The following is a 23,010-nucleotide window of genomic DNA, read 5'->3' as shown; positions in this document are numbered from 1 at the left end:
ACGATACCTATATTATAATTGTGGCTCTGTCACTACCTATATTACCTTGGGAAAGCCATATCACCTCCCTGGGTTTAACCTTCTCATCTAAAAAATGAAGAGTTTGGACTAGATTTTCTAAGGTTCCTTCTAATTTTAACATTCTATCATCCAAAACACAAATTTGAACAGAAAATCCTGAATTTTCTCATATATCTAACTGTACTTTACAGACAGATAAGAAAGGAATCCTATCCCAGGCACTCCTTGTCTAAAAAGCTCCCTGTTGACTTCTGGGAACATGTTTTTTATTAGCCAAACTCATAAGACAAACAAAAGAAACAGAATAAGCCAAGTAAGCATTAATAACACAGAGCAAATCTGAAAAACAAAGAAAACAGAAAGAACAGAAGCATTATAATACCAAGCAGATAGATCTAGAAAATATAATACAATCTAATTCCACAAATAATGAGAGTACTAGAGGAAAAAGAAAATACCAACAATGTGAAAAACATAATAGAAGACATCATAATATAATGCTTAAGAATACTTGATGTGAGGGGGCTGGCCCAGTGGCACAAGCGGTTAAGTGCACACGGTCCGCTGCGGCAGCCTGGGGTTCGCTGGTTCGGATCCCGGGCACGCACTGACACACCACTTGTCAAGTCATGCTGTGGTGGCGTCCCACATAAAGTGCAGGAAGATGGGCACGGATGTTAGCCCAGGGCCAGTCTTACTCAGCAAAAAAAAGAGGAGGATTGGCAGATGTTAGCACAGGGCTGATCTTCCTCACACACACAAAAAAAGAATACGTGATGTGAAATAGTCCAAGGTCTGACCCCTACCCCTTACCTTAACAGGTATAGGAACCTGAGCAAGTTACTTAAGCTAAGCCTGTTTCATTATCCATAAAATCAGATATGATTGTTAGGATTCAATGAGTAATAAATGCATATAGTGTTATAGTACTTGTCACATTGTAAACATTCAATAATATTAGCTATTAATAATAAATCACATTTTGACATATATAAACCCACTTTCAATTATTTGAGACAGGTGATCTTCCTATATTAAAATGATCATTTCAACATGATTATTGAGATGACATAGTTTTTTGGAGAAATAATTCAGAAGAAAGCACCTTCAAGCACCTATTGTCAAGTTTTTAAAATCTAAGAGGCAAAAAAAGCTCTTAGAAGTTGCCTCTAGGAAGGAAACAAAATATTTTTTAAATCTAAAAATAAGAATGACATCTGATCTGCCCATTCCAACTTTATGGAAAATAAGGATTTGGATTTAAAAATAAAAACAATGACAATAACAAAAATCAGCTTGATTGTTCCATCTTACTTGTTAACACCAAAAAAAATTCTAGATGAATTAAACATATTAAAAATGAACCGATAAAAAGACCAGAAGAAAATACAGGGACTTACAAAAACATGGGCAGATATGACCATATAAAAATTTAAGACATATTTATATAGGAAAATATCCAATAAGCAAAATTAACATGGGTAAAAAAATTTGCAATACAGATGAAAAAGGGCTGATATCCGTAATAGTTAAAAGAACTTTAACAAGTCAAAAGCAAAAGACAACTATTCACATCAAGAAGAAGAAAGACCTAGAAACAATGACTAACTCAATAGTGAGGAAAACCTATAGCATCCAGGTTGTGGTCTCTAAATGCCATTTCCTACTAAAAGGAATTGGGCTCGCTCCTTGGAGAACTGGCTGATTACAGGTCTGGGACAGATAATACACAAAATGAAAATAAATATCTTGTTATACTATGAAGCAAAGAGGCTATCAAAAATTATGGGGTTATGTCAAGAGGTTAGAAACTAATCTGAAGAGATTCCTCTGGTCAAAGACAGAATAATTTGAGTATCAATAAAAATAATAATTACAACATACTGAAGCACATTAAATATAATTAAGTTCATGATTTAGATACTTAGATTTAGATATTTAGATAAAGATCCTAGGGGAAAAAAGCCTCATTAGTCAACTTTGAGGGATACTTAGAAATCAACTCATTACACTGAAAACTAGTAAATAAAGGGGAAAAAAAACCCTCAAGCATTTAACCTGACTTTCCTATGTGAACCATAATTCGGAGTATACAAATAGCTGTTATGGGGAAAGTCCTCTCAACAGAAGTGCTGTTAATAAATGAAGAAGGTATGACTGAATGAGAATATTAGCAACTAGCAAAATCTAAAGCAATAATGGATTTAGGCAATGATCATCAATGGCTGTTAACATCACAAAAAGAAAGATAACTGAACATTAAGTGCCATCTGATGGAAGCACAGGATGCTACCTATGAAGTATTCTTGTCTCAAACAAGAAATTTAAGTCAAATCAAACCTTCCAGATCTAACAACCAAGTGACAGGAAATCTAGAGTAAAAGTACATATTAAACAATATTATCCCAGGGGGATACAACCGGCAAAACCCAGAATGTGGGACACTCTATAGGACAAACAACCCAGTTTCTTAAAAAAATAAATTATAAGAGGATAAAAAGGTAGGTAGAGCCTACAGATTAAGAGACTTAAAAGACATATCAACCAAACGGAATGTGTTAACCTTGTTTGGATACTGAGTCGCACCAATCATCTAGGGCAAAAAATGGAGACAATCAGAGAGAAATATGAACACTGACTAGATGTTTGACGATATCATGGAATTACTGTCAACTTTTAAAAGATGTGCTAATAGTATTATGAATATGTTTTTTAAAAATATACTGTATCTTTTAAAGATATAACTAATGAACTATATCTGGGATTCACATAAAAATAACTCAGTGGGAGAGGAAAGGGAAGTAAGTGGGGGTGTAGTGAAACAACAGTGGCCATAGTTGACAACTGTTGTAGCTGGAAAATGGGTACCTGAGTTTTCATGATACTGTTTTCTCTACTTTTGTGTATGTTATCAATTTTCCATGATAAAATGGAGGAAAAAAAGGAAAAGGAAATTGAAAGTCTTTTTTTTTTTACTTCCCAATGACCTCTCTTTTTATAACTCCAATTTCCTTATACATGTGTTTGTAATCCAAACCTTTGTACTCTCTCAAGAGTTTTTGCATATATTTTTTTCTTTTTTTTTGGTGAGGAGGACCAACCCTGAGCTAACATCTGATACCAATCCTCCCCTTTTATCTTGAGGAAGATTGACCCTGAGCTAACATCTGTGCCCATCTTCCTCTACTTTATATGGGACGCAGTGTGTCCATATATAAAGCCCACATAACAAGCGGTGCATTGGCGCACGCACGGGATCCGAACCTGCGAACCCCAGGCTGCCGAAGGGGAGCGCGTGCATTTAACCGCTTACGCCACCGGGCAGGCCCCGAGTTTTTGCATATTTTAACTCTTGTTTCTAATTATGGAATAAAAGGCTTTATTCAATGCTTCAAAAAAAGATAAGGATGAAAATAAGCAACATTAGAAATAAGAAAGTGGACTATAAATACAGACTATTTTTTCTTTTTTTTTAAAGATTTTATTTATTTCTTTATTTTCCCCCCAAAGCCCCAGTAGATAGTTGTATGTCGTAGCTGCACATCCTTCTAGTTGCTGTATGTGGGACGTGGCCTCAGCATGGCCTGAGAAGCGGTGTGTCGCTGCGCACCCGGGATCCGAACCCGGGCCGCCAGCAGCGGAGCGCATGCACTTAACCGCTAAGCCACGAGGCCGGCCCAATACAGACTATTTTTTAAAAAAATTATAAAAGAATATCATGTATAACTTTAAACCTATACATTTGAAAAAAATCATTGATTCTCTAGGAAAATATAAATGATCAAAATTAGCTAAAGCAGCAGCAGAAAACCACAATAGATAGTAAATAATAAACAACCTTAGGAATAAGAAAGTCGACTATAGATACAGAGATTATTTTTTAAAAATTGTAAGAGAATATTATATATAACTTTAAATCTATATTTGGAAAAAAACCAATGATTTTCTAGAAATATATAAATGATCAGAATTAGCTGAAGAAGTACAAAACCAGAATAGATAGTAGACAGAGTAGAAACTGAAAAAGTAGTCAGAGATGAACACCTTATAAAGGTACCTGGTCCATTAAAAACGAAAAAAGATCTATCCATAAACTCTTTATGTACTGATATGGAAAGATCTCCAAGATATATATATATAGTTAAGTTTTAAAACAAAAAGCAAATACAGACAAACATAGATAACATGTTACCATTTATGTACAAAAGTAAGAAAAAAGAATGCATATCTGTGTTGGCTTGTATATGTATGAAAATTATCTAAAAGAACAATAAGATCTATTTGGGGAATAGAAGCTGAATAGATGGGGCAAAAGAGTGGATAGGAAACTAGTTTTGTAGGTCACTTCCAATAAACTTATATAAAGTGTTTACAGCATAGAAAATAAAAAGCTTTCAGATTGATTTTTATAAGACTTATAGAACACTAACAATAAAACCAAGTAAGAATAGTACACAAAAAATCTATAGGCTAGGGCCGGCCCCGGGGCTTAGCGGTTAAGTGCGCACGCTCTGCTGCCGGTGGCCCAGGTTCGGATCCCGGGTGCGCACCAACGCACCGCATCTCCGGCCATGCTGAGGCCGCGTCCTACATACAGCAACTAGAAGGATGTGCAGCTATGACATACAACTATCTACTGGGGCTTTGGGAGAAAAAAATAAATAAATAAATAAAATTATAAAAAAAAAAATCTATAGGCCAATCTCACATATGAATATTAGTGCAAAAATCCCAAAATATTAGCAAATTGAATCTAGTAATGTTTTAAAAGAATATTTTATGACTAAGTTGGATTTATCCTAGGAATGCAAAGATAATTCAACATCCAAAAAGTTATTTTATCATAATTAAAGATTAAAGTAGGAAAAACTTGGGGCCAGCCTGGTGGCGCAAGTGGTTAAGTGCGTGCGCTCTGCTGCGGCGGCCTGGGGCTCACCGGTTCGGATCCTGGGCGTGCACCAATGCACTGCTTGGCAAGCCATGCTGTGGTGGCATCCCATATAAAGAGGAGGAAGATGGGCACAGATGTTAGCCCAGGGCCAGCCTTCCTCAGCAAAAAGAAAAAAAAAAAAAAAGAGGAGGATTGGCAGATGTTAGCACAGGGCTGATCTCCTCACAAAAAAAAATAAATAAATAAAGTGGGAAAAACTCTATAGCTCTTTTATTTTATTAATTTATTTTTTAATAATTTTATTTATTTATTTATTTTTTAAATAATTTTATTTATTTATTTATTTTTCCCCCAAAGCCCCAGTAGATAGCTGTATGTCATAGCTGCACATCCTTCTAGTTGCTGTATGTGGGACGCAGCCTCAGCATGGCCGGAGAAGCGGTGCGTTGGTGCGCACCCGGGATCCGAACCTGGGCCGCCGGCAGCAGAGCGCGTGCACTTAACTGCTAAGGCACGGGGCCAGCCCTATAGCTCTTTTAATAGATGCTCTAAAAGCATTTAATAAAATCCAATACTCATTCTTGATTAAAAACAAAACAAAAATCTGCAACAATATAGTTAAATTTACCCAACAATAAAGGGAGAATAGATGTACTAATTTTAACAAATGTAAATAGGTTGAACTACTCTATTAAAAAATGGCTATTGACTAAATTAAAATTTTCAAAACTCAATCTACAACTATAATGCACAAATTGAAAATTTTCCAAGTTAGGAAACTATCTATGGACAAACATAGCAAAGGTAAAGATAATTATGAAGTTATACAACACATTAAGTTTCACAGCAAAAAAAGTATTAGCAATAAACAAGGTTGCTATCACACAATAGAAGGAAAATTAACAATGAAAACTAACAATGATGAATGACCCAAATTACAAATAAAGAAAAAAGATGCCAGAGGAGAAAAATTAAAGAAATACAAAGAGGAAAATGCAGAAATATATTTCCACAAAATCCAAATGTTAGAGTGCCACATATTAGGTAGGCAAAGAGTAAGTGGTAAACCAATATAATATAAATAATAAAGCATATTTAATAAACATATGGAGATACCTAACCAAAAGGGCAAAATAATTCTTTCCTCCATTTTTCTGTAAATTTATCTTAATTACAGTTGTTCCTTGCTTTCTCTCTCTCTTTTTTTTAAATCTACATAGTATCTATGATATAAGGAAAGCTTTCAAAGGTGTAATCTTGCAAAAATTATTTATGAACCAAGAAAGACACATGCTTTAGTAAACACAAAATTTAAAGGGCTCAATAACACATAAACTTTAAAATATTTTCTTCAATATTTCCTAAGTAGATGAGGAAATAAAAAATGAAACATTTCAAAATGAGAAAAAAAAAGTATAAAGGAACAAAATATAGAAAAAATAGTAATGGCAAATAAAGTACAAATTAAAATAACTAAGAGATACATTATAATCAATCAAATTAGCTAAAAATAAGTACTAAAATCTAATGTTTACATATATTGGGAAAATATGTACATTATTAAATGGTTTAGTGGTACTAAAACCAATAACAGAAATGTAATAAATGCTACACAAATGCTTCTTCCTTTAACCCCAGCAATTCTACTTTGGCAAATATAATCCCAACGAAGTAACTCAAAAGAGAAAAGGTACTTTACGCAAAAATATCTAATGCAGCACAAGGAAGAATCAAATGGCCAACAGAAAGTTAAAAATGATTATTTTTACATTAACATGAACATACCCAAAGAAAACATGTGAAAGAAAAGTCAGTCTGAAACAAACGGGAGAAAATGAGTTATTAAATCAAACTGGCCATACCTATTCAAGGAGTATACAGGTAGAGGCATTCAAGGCTTTGCAATAGACATGTATTTGTGTGCTACTGTGGAGATGGATTAATTAGGTTTCATAGCCTGGTGCCATTAAACATTCTGAATCATTCACATAACTAATAGTTCAGATTCCATGATTGGCAAGTCATATTTACATTACAAATTACAGACAAAAACAATATAGAGTCTGCAAATCGAAAGGCAAGATCTAGGAAGACAGTGGCAACTTCACCAAGAAATATACCACCTAGGGAAGTCTACTGGCAGGCAACACCTAGTCTTCCCTGATTATACCAAATCTTATTATGCGTCTTTCTTTTTATTCCCCAAAATTCAACATATATCAAATATTGACAACTCATGTTTATCCAGGAAGACATTAATTGATTTATGGATAGAAGATGAATAGAAAAAAGTTATAAAGCAATTAAAATTACTATCAATTTACAACAAAAAACTTGTATTTCAGAAGGCATCTTACTGTTGGGAACTACTCAGTAACTAAAAGATGTCATGCATTGTCGACTGCAAAGTGGGAACTCCCTTCTTCACCCCTTACCAACAATTACCTACTACTGCTCCAAGGAAAAGAAGAAAACAGGTTCCTAATAGCCCCACAACCGAAATCCTGGGCAACTATACTTATCCTAATGCAAAATCATGTTTTATATGACAATTGTAGAACTGGAGTTACTTAATTTGTCTGATCCTAAAGGCTTGATAAGGTAAAGTTTTAGGGGGACAGAGAGGAACAAATGAGAAATGAAAAACAATGCAGATCAAAGCCCAGGACTTTGCTAGGAAGATTCTGGACATGAAACAATCAGGCCTCATCCTAAAATGTTCAAATTCAAGGTTAGATTGATCTAGGAGCTGACCTCACAAAAGGTCAAACAAGTATTCTGAGGTATACAGAAAACAAAATTTGAAGAAGCTGATATTAAATAGTCTGTTTTTATGATAGCTAAAAACAGAGCCTTTGTTTACAGAAAAACAGCTACCCTGGAATACCACCACATCCCTTCCCCCTCCACAACAATGTCCTGAAAATAGTTGGTTCAGGAAAAACCAACCCACTCAATTATGAGTAAAAAGCATAGAATCTATAAAGACACCATAAGATTAAAAGGAAGAAAAGCAAAACATAATTTATTAACATAAGAAAAACGCTCATCAGAAAGATGTTGTCCCAGAGCAGATGAAAATTGTATATACACAGTTTGCTACAGATTTAAAAAGCATAATAAAGCAGTCATCTCTGTGAAAGAATACAAATGAAAGCAAAAGTACAAGAACTCAAGGAAGACATGGCGAGACAGCAGGAAATGAAACACAAATAGATCCAACTCGTGAAAGAAGCAGAAGAAAAAATATAATCATCACAGGATGAAGGCAAAACTAGAAAGGGCACAAGGGTGAACAAGCACTTTGGAAAATATGTTTAAGGACATAAAGAAAATTTTTAAAATGAACAAAGTTAAAAAAATAAAAAGAATTAAGAGAGAAAATAATATACATAGAAGAAAAGCAAAGAATATTTGTGCATAAATTATTGAGTTCGTAAAGAAATGTAAAATAATGGAACAGAAAAAGATATTTAAAAGTTAATTCCAGATTCAAGACCCAAAACAGTCAAAATAGAGATGTACCCTAGTAATGTCAATAAACTTCAAATATAAAGGAAAAAAAATCCGTTAGGCAGCCTGTCAAAGACACAGTCATTTATGAGGGGGAAAAATCATTCACTCCTCAGATATGTTCATAGAAATATTTAATGCCAGAAGACAACAGAATCACATTACATTTCCTTCCTTAAGGAAAGAAAATGTGAACTGAAGATTTTATATCCAGGTAAACCTTCTTCTTCACGTATAAAGGCTATAACAGTTTTGCGCTCCCAAAAACTCAGGGAATATTTTTTCAATGAACCCTTCTTACGGAAACAATAAGAGAACAAACTTCAACCAACAAAGAGATAATTAGGGCAACTACAGCAAAGGAAATGATGTGAACATGTAAATAGATATAATACAACTAAGACAAACAAATGTGACAGATGCCCTAATGTCAAACACTGAGAGAGAAAGAGAGGTGATAAAACTAAAAAAAATAGGGAAGGGAATGAGGACGGGGAGAAAGTGAGAGGCAAAAGTATGTTAAGTAGGGCCCGCCTCGTGGCTTAGCGGTTAAGTGCGCGCGCTCTGCTAATGGCCCGGGTTCAGATCTCGGGTGCGGACCGACACACCGCTTCTCCGGCCATGCTGAGGCCGCGTCCCACATACAGCAACTAGAAGGATGTGCAACTATGACATACAACTATCTACTGGGGCTTTGGGGAAAAAAAGGAGGAGGATTAGCAATAGATGTTAGCTCAGAGTCAGTCTTCCTCAGCAAAAAGAGGAGGATTAGCACGGATGTTAGCTCAGGGCTGATCTTCCTCACAAAAAAAAAAAAAAGTATGTTAAGTAACTATCTATTATAACTGCCAAAGGATATCACATAAAACAATGGAGTTTTAATTGAAATTTAAGCATATTTAATGGTACAAAGGTATATTATTGACTAAAATTGGGTTGGGGGAAAGGAAATAGACTAATTTTACCATTGTTCATACCTGGTCAAACAATACACAAAGGTATACCAGGCAAATGAAAACAAAAATACAGCAGAGACAGGAATCTTAATATCAATCTAGGTAGAATTTGGGTCAAAAAGCAATAAACAAAGCAAAGATGAGTATTTCATAATGCTAGTAAGTGCAATTCTGAATGAAGATATAACAATGATGACTATGCACCAGAGAACATAGAATCAGAATTCATAAAGAAGTACGACTGGAAATATAAAGAGAGAGTGAGATGCACTATCAATAAGAGACTAATTTACCTCTCTATTAAATTCATGACAGATTAAAGTGACTAAAACTATACAAGATCATAGAAAACCCAAATATCACAAGGTATAAGGTAGATATAATTGATATATATTGAATTCTACCCCTTAAATACAAAATATATCTTCTTTTCAAGTACCTATGGATCATTCACAAAAACTGATCATATACAAGATCACAAAGAAAATTTCAATAGAAATCAAAATAATGATTAACATTCTCTAATTACAATATAACTAAAAATTAATGACAACAAAATGCCCTTACCACTTATTTTTAAATTCTTTAATAAACAACTTTGGAATTCATGAGGAAATACATATATACTGCTGAACATCAAGAAAATAATCATAAAAATACTACATATAAGAATTACATTAAATTAATAAATTAACTTAGGGAGCAGTGACACCTTTATGATGTTGAATCTTTTTATTCAGAAACTTGTTATATCTTCACTTGTACAATTCTTCTTTAGCATCCTTCAGGAACGGTTTTTTCTTTATATGCTTTTATTATTAAATTTACAGCAACAAAATATAATGAAAAAAGACATTTATCTTCTCTCTGGTTATTATTTATGTATAGGAAATATATTGATTTCCATATATTAATTTTGGTTCCTGCTACTTATTGTCTGTAGAGGTATTTCAATAAATATTCTTGGATTTTCCTAATATACAATCATTTAATCTACAAAAGGTAATAAATTTACCCTCATCTTTCCAATGTTTATAACTCCAATTTCTCTTTCTAGTTTATTTTTGTTGGTTAGCACCTCCAATACAATACAAACACAAATATAATACAAATAACAGTGGCAAGACATAGTTATTTTGTTCCTGACTTTAGAGGGAATGCTTTCAATGTTTCTCTTTTAAGGATAATGCTGAATAACAAACTTTTAAATAACAATTCTCTAATACTTATCTAATTGAAACACAGATTATCAGAGTTAGTACCAGCATATTTGACTTAACACACAAAAAAGCATTACCTATAACATTTTATTTCTCCTTTCAACTTACTTTATAGTATCTGCAAAGCTGACTCGACGAGAGCTTTTCTTATTTCTCAAAGCATTGGATTCCTAAGGGCAGAGTATATATGTTATGATTCTTTTTTTTTTTTAAAGATTTTTATTTATTTATTTTTCCCCCCCAAAGCCCCAGTAGATAGTTGTACGTCATAGTTGCACATCCTTCTAGTTGCTGTAGTGGGACGTGGCCTCAGCATGGCCGGAGAAGCGGCACATCAGTGCGCGCCCGGGATCCGAACCTGGGCCGCCAGCAGCGGAGCGTGCGCACTTAACCGCTAAGCCACGGGGCCAGCCCTGTTATGATTCTTAATGAAGGTAATTAGGTCTCCAGAGTACTAGACAGAGACTAAGTCTTATTCTCAATTAATTTGACATTATTATTAATTTTGATAATTATTATTAATTTGATTCTCCAAAATATCCTAACGTAGAAGCACTTAACAAACATGAATATGATTTTCAATCTGAGTGATAAACATACCGACACAAATAACATACATTTAAGGAAGGTGATTATTGTCCCTTACTTATCTCTCTCCTTTTAAATGAATGGTTATTTCGCTGTCAAGAAGAAGAAAGACTGGGGACAAACCAAGTGAAAAGTTGCCTGTTATGGTAACCTTACTATACTATTTTTTATTTTATTATTTATTTATTTATTTATTTTTTTGTGAGGAAGATCAGCCCTGAGCTAACATCCATGCTAATCCTCCTCTTGTTGCTGAGGAAGACCGGCTCTGAGCTAACATCTATTGCCAAAGCCCCAGTGGATAGTTGTATGTCATAGTTGTACATCCTTCTAGTGCTCTATGTGGGACACTGCCTCAGCACGGCTTGATGGGCAGTGCATAGGTCTGTGCCCAGGATCTGAACCGGCAAACCCCGGCCACTGAAGCCAAGCACGTGAACTTAACTACTACGCCACTGGGCCGGCCCGGTTTTTTTGATAGTAGCCATCCCACTGAGTATGAGGTGATATCTCATTGTGGTTTTGATTCACATTTCCCTAATTATTAGTGATGTTGAACATCTTTTCACTATAATATACTATTTTAATTTTCCCTCATCTTCCTTAACAAGAGCAAACATTTTTACTCACATTGATATCAAACACAAAAAGCAAAAGAGAGAGAAACAAGCAAAATCCACAGAGAATTTTATTGTGTTAATTCTGAATATCTGAGCATAAGTCTTATTATAACAAATAATCAAGAATGTTCATCCTCTCTGTTAAGACCTTAGCAGACACTACAGGTGGCCTTGAGCTTAATATGACAATACTGACATAGTAAATATTGGGACTAACAGAGACTAATGTATTTCTTTTTAAAAAAAACCCAAAATTGAAATTTGTGTGGTATATTGGAAAGAGCACTGAGCTAGAAATTGGGAGATTAGAGCTCCAATTTGAAGTCTGCCACTAACCAGATGCGTGGGCTTAGACAAAACGTTTAACCTCTTTGGACTTTATATTTCTTGTCTATAACATGAAGGACCTAGATTCAAGATTACCGATGAGGACCTTGGTTTTAAAGCTCTTTGAGTCTATGAATGTCATTTATTCATTCAACAGTCATTGAATTTTTAAAAAATACATACACAAATACACCAGATCTGTGCTGAGTAACAGAAAAATAGTGGTGAAGGAAACAAATACAGTCTCTACTCTACTGGGGATTAATAATGAGACAGATATTAAAACAAAAAAATCCACACAAATATAAAATTCAAAGTGTGATATGAAGGAAAACTATATAAAAAAAAATAATTTAGCCTGAGAATCAGGGAATATTTCTTTGAGGAAGTACATTTAAGTTGAGACCTGAAGGATTATTTAGAAGTTAGTAGAGAAGAGTTAGAGTTAGTAGTTAGAAGAGCTGGGTAGAGGGAAAGCATTCTAGGCAGAATGTGTGCAGAGGCCCTAATGTATTTGAGAAAGAGAAAGATTAGAGAGGCCAAAATAGAGTGAGCACTCAGAATTATATATCTCCAAAACTATATGCATTTCATCAATCAACAAAATGTACTGAAAGTCAACTATATACTAGGCACAATAAATTAAAAAAATACATGATAAAGTTCCCACCCGCAGGGAGTTCTCCATTTAGAATAGACATTAGTAAATAACTACAATAGAAGGTGGTAAGGGATGATTTTTTCAGAAAAGTGATACCAAAGCTGAGTTTTGAAGGACAAATAGGAATTACCAAAAAAAGAAGGCTACAGATTTATGATAAAGCAAGTATGATAAAATTTTAATTGTAGAACCTAGGTGATGACTATATGAGCACTGTAAAATTCTTTCTACTTCTCAGTATGTTTGAAAAAAAATTTAATAAAATGTTGGGAGAAAAAAGAATAAGGGATTAACCATTTAGACAGAGGGAACATCATATGTAAACATTTGCAGGCTTGACAGTTCATGCTTTGTTTGGGGAATAGTAAGAAGTTCCAAGAGGTAAGACATATGTGTGAGAGCGGCAAGAAAGAAGGCTGGAAAAGTAAATAGGGGTTAAAAGTCACAAATGCCAGTGTATTCAAGTGTTTGGATTTTAACCTGAAGGCCATGGGATTTTTGCTTGTACACATTCAATTGAGAATGATTTATGATGTTCTCTCTTCATATAGCTAATAAAGTTCCTGACTATTAGAAATATCACTGAAAATAATCATCTATAAAGCACTTATATAAAGCTTATATATATAAAGCACTAGACTTACCTGAACTGTTTCATTCCCACTTCTGAGGTCCTGAAGAGGACTCCTTGGGGGTTTCAAAATCTAGAAGAGTTAAAATTTTTCAAAAAAATCTGGCATATATATATATATATATTTTGTGTGTGTGTGTGAGGAAGATCAGCCCTGAGCTAACATCCATTCCAATCCTCCTCTTTTTGCTGAAGAAGACTATGGGTCTGGGCTGACATCCATGCCCATCTTCCTCTACTTTATATGGGACGCCACCACAGCATGGCCTGACAAGCGGTGCGTCGGTGTGCACCCGGGTCTGAACCCGGGCCACCAGCAGCGGAGCCCGTGCACTTAACCTCTATGCCACGGGGCCGGCCCCTGGCATATCTATATTTTAATAATCAGTTCATTTCAAGTTATACTATGAGCCAAAAGGTAGAGATGCTAAATATCCTGTAAAAACCTCAAAAACTCCTCAAATTCATACTGTTCAGTGCTTTACTTTGTGGCTGGTTTAAATATTTGGCATCTATTATCTTCTCCCTGCCCACCTTCCCCAATTATTTTGCCTACTCTCATTCCATGTGGTCTGGATAAAGCTCCACCTCGACTCTAGGATACAACATGTAGCCCTAGTCTAGAACAATCTGCACATGATATTCTCTCATCAACAGTGATTGGTTCAGGAATGAGGACGTGACCCATATCAAGATAATCAAGCTAACATGATTCAATCCTGAGTCTTTTGTTTTTTTATCTTGAGGAAATAGATTCTATTTTTCATGTAGGACTTGAACCTGGAAGCTGGGAGAGCTACATATACTGTAGTAACTATGGGGAGAGAGCCTGTCTGATAATGGAGATTACCCAGGGGAAGCAGTCAGAATAGGAAAAGTGAAAGGAAATCCTAGTACTAGCGTATTATTGGATATTGTAGTCAGTAAGTAGTACCTAAAGTCATCCCTATCTTTGGATTTTTCAGTTTTATAACCCATAAATTTTGCACTTAATTCAGTTTGAGTTGGATTTTTTGTGTCTTGCTACCGCTTTGTACATCAGTTTAAATATATTTTTTAACAGCTCCATTGAAGTATAAATTTACATAGCATAAAATTCATAAAATTACTATGAAATTCATAAAATACAAATTCTAGTACATTTACAGAATTGTGTAACCAGGATAAATATTTGTCTTTATCCAGAGAGCAATAAGAACCAGTGGGGGTGGGATGGTGATGCCACAGTCAAAATTACTGTGGTATATAATCACTATTCAATAAAAGGTAACAATTATTGACTTAAGTGTTTCTTACTGAAGAATGTCGTCTTCTAACAGGTCTCTCTGTATTGTCGCTGAAAGAGGAAAAAAAAATTTACACACACATTGGTAAAAGACTGAATTTTCAAAAGCCATCACCACAGCATCCCTTACATGCTTTTAAATTGGCCACCACTTTCACTTAACACTTGGCATCACTTTCACTTAACAAAATTTATAAGACTTCAAATTTAGTATTTAGGAAGTCAGTGTTTAAAAATACATATTGTATACTACAAGACTTTCTCTTGAAAAACAACCAGTACAACATACTTTACCATATTTACAGAGGTACAATTATAAGATACATGGGCTATAAATCAAGAGACTCTAGTTCTGGTTTTACTACTGTGTGATTTTTAGACCAGGTTTTGAAAATTCAAATCCCTATGGAGGCCAAATAGATAATTTAGAACGTGCAAGAAAAACAGGTGGCGTTGAAACCACAATGGAGAGTTCCTGCCTGGTCTAAAAGTTACAGCTATTACACTGCTCAGGTTAGTTGTTGCCAAGCAAAAATATAAGCCCAGTGTTGCCACACTTGATTTTTCAAGAGAAGCTGAAAATCTAACTGTTGTACGAAATCTTGAGATTTTGAAATTATGGCAACTAATTCAAAAATTAAAAAACATTGTTGAGGAAAAAAAAAATTAGGTCTATAGGCTGTAAACAGGCCACCAGTTTGTGAGGCCAACTCTAGACAAATCATTTCATTTCCTTGGGCCTCAATTTTCTCATCTTTAAATTGAAGAGATAGGAGGTGGTCTCTAAAGTCCCTCTCAGTTTTGACTCTAGATGAGTTTATACAAAGACATGGCAAGGAGGGCGATGACTTTGTAACATTTACTTCTTTTCCCTGGAACAGAATGGAGAAAGATTTCAGAAGTTATCAAATAGGTGTTACTAGTAGGAAAAGTATCTTTCTCTGATAAAAAGTTGAATGTTTTCAGTTGCATTGCATGAACTTACTTTTCTTCATTAGCCTCTGAAGACATCCCATCCATTTTTGAAGAAAAATTTTTTCTGTAACAAATACACAATATTAGAAAAGGTGAGAAAGAAGGAAGAGAAACTACAGTCTATGAAGAGATAAGAGCAGAATTGTGACTTCAGGATTACTTTCTGGGGAAGACCAAAAAAAGGAAGGAAAAGCTACACTATGAGGCTATAAAACATGAGCAATTTTGAGGAGTTTAAACTACTCTGTTATAATTAATGCTTCTGGAAAGTTCTCATTCAAGATAAAATCAGTGACCAACTCTGATTGGGATGATATATACATTAACGGTTCAAATAAAAATTCACCCTAGCTTATAAGAGCTTATGGATCACATAAAAATTCAACCTCAAAATGAAGCCAATTAGACATCAAAATACAATGGATTTGCATAATATGCATACTTTTATGAAAATTCAACTATAAATACTCAGCAAAAAAATTTTAAGACAGAAAAATAACATTTTAAATAGTGCAGCTGATTATGCTTACAATTCCACTCAATGAGCATTTGTCTTGGAAAGACTGTGAAATAAAAGGCATAACCTGAAGTTTCCTCAATTGGTCTCAGTTCCTATCTACCTGTAACTAAGATAAATGTTCACTTTATGCATTAACTTTAGAACCTCACCCCTAGGTAAGAAAAAATTCCATTGCAGATTTCAGAAAACAGAATAGCTAGAGATTTTGACTCAACAATCTTAGCATTTCTACCATAACACTAAATTAATACCATATACATAAACTGTTAGAATCAATGTTCTTACTTTTAGCAGTAAGTAAAAAAAAACAAAACAGGTACTTAGAAGATATCTTATTTTACATGCTTTCATCATACATAACAAAAGCCAAATTAGGGAACAATTCTTCAAAATGAACATGAACTTCATACTGAAATAAAAGTCTGCTTATTTTTTATTATCAATTTATTCAATTAGCTATCAATATAGACAAGATGATGGGCATCTTCTAGGATTTGATCTACGACCCTCTCCTTTTGTTCTTCATCACTTGATCAGTCGGCTTACCCATTCTTCTAGTTTCACTTACCTCCTGTTCACAGATAACACTCATTATGTAGTTAAAACAATATTTTTGATTTTTAAATTTTAGCTTTTATGTACACAGTATAAGAAGTTGATTTTACAAGATCGGTTTTTTAAAATAGCAGCTCCCTGCACTTCAATAGCCTCCTTCCCAAAAGCAACCACTGTCACTACTTTAAGCTAATTATTCTGTATTTAAAGAAAGTTCTCAAGCCAGCCCTGATAGCCTAGTGATTCAAGTTTGGTGCTCACTGCTTACGCAGCCAGGTTTGCTTCTGGGTGGCGGAACCACACAACGTATCTATCAGCTGCCATGCTGTGGTGGGGGCTCACATAGAACTAGAATGACTTACAACTATGATATACAACCACGCACTGGGGCTTTGGGGAGGGAAACAAAAAAAGAGCAAGCTCTCTTTTCTGCAATGACCTCTATCTCACATATATACACACACATACCCCCCCCATTCTCAGACAAATACAGTACAAGAAAAGAAAGATTACATGCCAATTTCACTAGCATAAATACAAAAATCCTAAATAAATAGCAAAAAGGAGCCAGCAATTTGTAAAAAGGATAATATATCATGGTCATGTTGGTTTTATTCCAGAAATGCAAAACTGGTTTAACATTAGAAAATCAATTTTACAATTCACCATACTGACAGATCAAAAGGGAAAAATCATTTGATCGTATCAACAGATAAAAAAAAAGTTTGATGAACTTTAACATCCTTTCATATTTAAAAAAAGAAAAACTTGGCAAACTAGGAATAGAAGGTAAATTCCTTAATCTGACAAACAGTATCTATTTAAAAAACTGACAGCAAATATCAACTTAATGATGAAACTCTAAAAAATTTCCAAGATCAAACAAGTAAGACAGCTATTTCCACTTCTATTCAATCCACCATCAAGTCTTAGTAGCTCTATTCCAAGTATATATTCCAAATCCATTCACTTCTATCTTCAATGCCACCACCATAGTTCAAGCTACCATCATCTCCCATGTAGAATACTGCAATATTCACATCACTGGTCTCCCTGCTTTCACTCTGATCCCCTTACAGTCCTTTATCCACATAGTAGGCAGTTATCTTCTTAAACATAAATCACATTTAAGACATTCTCCTACTTAAAACTCTTCAATGGCTTTCCATTGTACTGAGAATAACCTCTTCACCAAGACCTACCAAGCTCTACAACATCTGGTCCCTGCTAGCCTCTCACACTTTATACTTCATCTCATACCACTGTCTTCCTCAATCACTACACTAGTCACACTGTCACACTGGCATTACTATTCCTGCATACACAAAGTGCTTTCCTGAGTCACTGAATTTATATTTGCTATTCTCTCTTGCTAAGAAAGTCAAGAAAAGCACTCTTTGCAGCACTGTGTATGTCTCCTCTGTAGCATTACCACAACTGTAAGTTAAAAATCTGTTACGTAAATTAATTACTCCTGTTATCTTCCCAAACTACCCTTGCCCCAACAGCAAACTCCATGAGAATAGGGCTGGTGTCTCTTATGTTTACTGTTATATTCTGAGAACCTACCACAGTGCTTTGTAAATAATAGGAGCTCAATAAATATCTGCTGAATGAGTAATTAAGAAACAATTCTTTAAAGTTACCTTTATGATCATCCACTTGCAATATTCTCCTTTTGGGAATATTTTCAAATTTAGTGACATATTCACAGATAAAAATATTAAATATTATCAAGTCAGGATCACCTAAACATCTTCACTGAAATAGTCATTGAAGCCAAAATATAATGATGTACATCTGAAATTTACACAATGTTATAAATCAATGTGACTTCAATAAAATAATTTTTAAAAAAAACTACCTCCCCCAAAAGAAACAGTCAGTGAGCATCATTCTTGTCTAAGGTGTAGATCAGCTGGCACTTAACTAGCGATGAGATTCAAAGCTTATTGAAGCCCCCTTTTTAAAATACTCTATTTATTACATAACTGTAAGTTCCACCTTCAAGAGAAATATGAGACCTTAGATCTTCACATTAAGCCTTATTCGTAAAATGCGGTAATGGTGGAACGCTTGATCACTGACACATTAATTGACTACTGACTGGTTCCAAAACTGTGCACCTGGCACAACACATGGGTGCTACAGCATACTCACAGAAGTGTCCGGGGATATTTTAAATTTTTGAGAGAAACAGCAATTCTTGACATCTGTCAGGCACTGTAGGCACACACAGTAGGCACTGTGTGAACTACTATCTCAAAATAGTACCTATTCACATTACATTAGTTTTGATAAAATATTATTGCAAAGCTGGATTTTTGGCAGATGCTGTGATATAAAGCAAGTACTTTTTATCAATGTGGTACAGGAAATGAGGGTGGCAGTGTTCAATCTGATTCCAAGACTTGAGAAGTTGTGCAGTGTTCAACAGGCACACATATTCAATTAGCAGACAATTGTGATTATTTAAGGATAAAACTAAAATATGACCTTTTCCTTCAATTTATACATATTATTTTTTTCAAATGGCTACTAAGTGGTTAGGACATAAATTTATTTCAACTTAATAACAACTTTTAAGTTGTTTGGACCTAACTATTTAATATAAATGGAACTGTTAGGTATTTCTTTTGGCCTAAGGGCACCAAGAGCCAAGAAAGTTTGGGAAGTACTAATCTAAATAATCCAGAGGTCTGCCAACTGCAGCTACTGGGCCAAATGAGACCTTAAAAGTGTTTTTTTAATATTTTGAATGGGTGGTAGAAAACAAAACACAACAAAAAAGAATATGTGACAATGTCCACAACCACGTAGTCTGCAAATATTCGCTATCTAGCTCTTTGTCTACTCCTGCATTTACACTACCAATATCTAGAGTTAACATATTCCATAGTGTCCAATGATATAGGCTCTAGGCCTATGCTGCCCAATACAGTAGCTATTTAAATTTAATTAAAATAAAATTTAAAATTCAGTTCTTCATTCACAATAGCCACATTCCAGGTGCTCTAGTCACATGACTAATGGGCACCCTGTTGAACACTGCAGATACAAAACATTACCATTAACACTGAAAGCTTTATTGGACAGCACTGTTCTACTATCAATATCTAGAGTATCTTCTACAGTCTCATACTGAGCATCAAACACATCATTAATACCACTCCATTAATACCACATTTTTACTCAATTTACATTTGTCATCCTGTAAACATTTCCAGCCACTCACATAGTCAAAAATTATAGTGTTTTGAACAGAACCTTTAATCAGCAAAATCTTACAATACATTAACTCCTTATCTCCGTATTCTTGCAAGTGCCACCTCAAATGCCACTTTCTCCATGAAGCCTCCTTTAGCCTCCATTGTCAAAAGCATCAAACAATCTCTCCTTTCTCCGTGCTCCCATACTACTTGACAATGTCCTATAATCCTCTACATTGTATTGTATTATCGTTATTTGTGTATCTTAATTATTTCTCTTTCTGGACTGTGAGCTCCTCTAGATTAGGGACTCTGAATCCGCTCCCAACCCTAGGACAAGACAACAAGGAACTCAATAAACAAATGAGGAATTCGATTGATTCAATTCAATTGAATGAAAACTTCAATCTTAACATCCAGAGTGAGCTCCGCTTTGGTCTTGTCTGTCATATCTCTATAAACTTATCTTTAAAATTCCAATCAGCAATTAATGTTTTTTCCTTAAACTCTAGCATTGCGATAAACAGCAAGAAAAGGGTCCTTAACTCTGAACTAATAATGGACAGAGGAAGATTTTTTAAAACTCATTTGTGGCGTACCAATACTGGCTTTATTTGTTAACGTTAATTTTTTTGCAGGAAACCAAAAGTCTGCTCAGTGCTGCCAGCACTCCGACCAGACCCGGTAAATAAGCCAGGGCAAGCCGCGAGTTTAAAACCACTGATCGCTGTCACTTCATTTACAGCTAAGACAAGACTGAGTCAGAAACACAAGCAGCGGGGAGCTCCCCAGGGGAGAGCGGCAGAGGTACGAGGAGGAGGCCGGGCCCTGACAGAAGATGGCGGGGCGCGGCGGACCCGGACGCCGAGAGCCGCGGACAGGCAGTCCGAGCCGGCCGGGCGAGGGGCCCAGGCGGCTGGAGAGGTGCTAGGCAGGCGGCCGGCGGCACAATGTGCAGGCCGAGGTGAGGAAAGCAAGCGGCCTGCACCCGGGGAGAAGCGTCTACTCTGGGCCCGGCGCTTTCGGAAGCCGCCGGGCTGAGGGAGCGTCCCCGACCTCCCGCCGCCGGGCCTTCAGAGCGCTCAGACAATACCTAAAGCCCCCCCTCCAAAGCCCAGAACGAAAGGGTCATTCTCTTTACCCGCCGCAGCCCAACTGCTTCACAAATTCTCTTCAGACTTGTTTGGGGTGCGCGCGCCCCTCAGACCAGCGCCTCACCGCCGCCGCTCCTCTTCACCTCACAACGTCCAGACGGCCTCAGTGAAGTATTCAAATCTAACCGCCTAGCTGGTGCGCATGCGCAAAGCCGCTTTACGCGTCGGCTCCGCCCCTTAGACTCCAGAGCCGCCCCATTCCTAAGACTGCTTTAATCAAACTTCCTTTCCAGCCTAGATGCCAATTTTATTTCCTTTAAGCTTATCTCTTTTCTACTGGGTTTTCCTTTATCCTTCCCCATTGCAGATCCCCCTTATCATGGGAGCGGCCATCTTCTTTAGATCGTTTGCTATAAGAAATGATCGGATCTTTGCTTCCGTACAAAATGGCGGCCTCCATAACATTGCGTCACATCCCCCTAGTATTACTCCCTATAGCTACCAGGAAGAGGTAGGTTTCTGGGACGAGGTGGCCGAGTGGTTAAGGCGATGGACTGCTAATCCATTGTGCTCTGCACGCGTGGGTTCGAATCCCATCCTCGTCGAAAGGAAGGTCGTTTTTTTTTTTCCCTCCGCCTTCAGATTTGAAATTTATTCGCGGAGTGGAAATAGTTGAATATTCCAGTTATGATATACTAGTCAACTTAGCACCATCAATCTCAGGTTTGAGATACGTGAAAGACAGCTTTTGGAACGTTCTGACTTCACAGATAAAAGAGGGAAAGAGACATCAGAAAATGTCTATGCTGGATTTAATTTCTATTTATATGAAGTAAATAGCGCATAGAATTCCACGATTATTACCATCCTCATATGTTCCATCTTCATATGCTTGTCTGCTCCATATTAATTAACCGAGCACTTGATTGAGGGGTCTCAATTATTCTGGACTCTTAACTCAGGGTTTTTAATTCGTACCTGTCCTTACTGTGAAATATGAGCTTTCACTTCAAAAGCTACCGAGAGACGCAGTGTTCAGGATTCTCTTCCAGCCTCCAGTAGGCTGCAAGTGCTCAAGAAAAGTATACACTGGGAAACATTAAACAGATGTTGACAACATGTAGAACCTTGGTAGTACTATCTAGAAGCCAAACACTGAAGACCTGAAACATGGCTACCTTCCCAGCGGAGAAGAAGGTGTTAAATCGTCTCTTGGATTTAAGCAGAGAGGCAGGAACAGGGAGCAGAAAAAGAATAGATTTCCCTCTTGAAAGGTCATCAGGCAGATTCATTCAACTCACATTTAACAACCTTTATTTATCCAGTATTTATTATCCACAGGCACCACATGAATTACGTCACTTTAACTCACCATTACCCTATGATCATGATAGACATTTTTATTAGTCCATTTTGCAGATGAGGACACTGCAAGATAAACTTGCCCAAGGTTATACAGCTTTTCCATAGTTGCAGAGAGGGCAGTGTTACCCAAATCTGTCGAACTCTGGTGGCTTTTAACCACCATCCCATACCGCGCTGGAGATTGGTAAACATCGCTCCTCAATCCTTTACGTTAGTGGTTTACACATTCTCTCCGCACCGCACGGTACCCCAGAGCCTGGCGCCTGACAGGTGCTTCAGCAAGGCAGTAGCCCCTGCTCAGCTGGCTCCACTGGCTTCTCGCTCTTAAACCCAAATCCATGGGCTGAAGGCTGCGAGTCACCCCAGCACCTGTCTTCAGCCTTGCCTCCGATCTATTTGCGCTGCGAGTCACCCCAGCACCTGTCTTCAGCCTTGCCTCCGATCTATTTGCCACCCGGCTGCTAGGAAGGGTTTCTATCCGGGTGCTACTCACCCCCAAGGGGTTCATGGATAGAATTCAGTTGGTTGTTTAGTTGGGGAAAAAAATTGCATCTTTATTTTCACTAATCTCTAATTGAA

At 36.2% G+C, this 23,010-nt stretch overlaps 1 protein-coding gene and 1 non-coding gene across 5 annotated transcripts in view; one reads left to right on the top strand and one right to left on the bottom strand.

Annotated features, from left to right (window-relative positions):
- The window catches only part of KNL1 (kinetochore scaffold 1), a 61,121-nt gene extending 39,707 nt beyond the window's left edge, over nucleotides 1–21,414 (bottom strand). The window contains exons 1-5 of one of the 4 annotated variants that reach the window (XR_009220040.1): nucleotides 21,114–21,414; nucleotides 15,699–15,752; nucleotides 14,725–14,764; nucleotides 13,442–13,501; nucleotides 10,710–10,771 (exon numbers count right to left, since the gene is read on the bottom strand). Coding sequence is in view for 3 of the 4 variants with exons in the window: in XM_058541243.1 (XP_058397226.1) it covers nucleotides 10,710–10,771; nucleotides 13,442–13,501; nucleotides 14,725–14,764; nucleotides 15,699–15,733 (197 nt within the window). In the remaining variant the exon portion in view is untranslated. Of the gene's footprint in view, nucleotides 1–10,709; nucleotides 10,772–13,441; nucleotides 13,502–14,724; nucleotides 14,765–15,698; nucleotides 15,753–21,113 lie in introns of those variants that run through there. The other 3 variants (XM_058541243.1, XM_058541244.1, XM_058541245.1) reach the window with 3 other exon arrangements.
- Nucleotides 21,415–21,589: 175 nt separating this feature from the next.
- TRNAS-GCU (transfer RNA serine (anticodon GCU)) lies at nucleotides 21,590–21,671 on the top strand. Its single transcript has one exon. It is a non-coding gene; the product is annotated as a tRNA-Ser (tRNA).
- The last annotated feature ends 1,339 nt before the right edge of the window (nucleotides 21,672–23,010 follow it).

This window comes from Diceros bicornis, chromosome 5 (assembly GCF_020826845.1).
Source record: "Diceros bicornis minor isolate mBicDic1 chromosome 5, mDicBic1.mat.cur, whole genome shotgun sequence".
Lineage (NCBI taxonomy): Eukaryota > Metazoa > Chordata > Mammalia > Perissodactyla > Rhinocerotidae > Diceros > Diceros bicornis.
The sequence above is the reverse complement of the archived record's forward strand: the minus strand, read 5'-3'. Positions and strand labels throughout refer to the sequence as shown.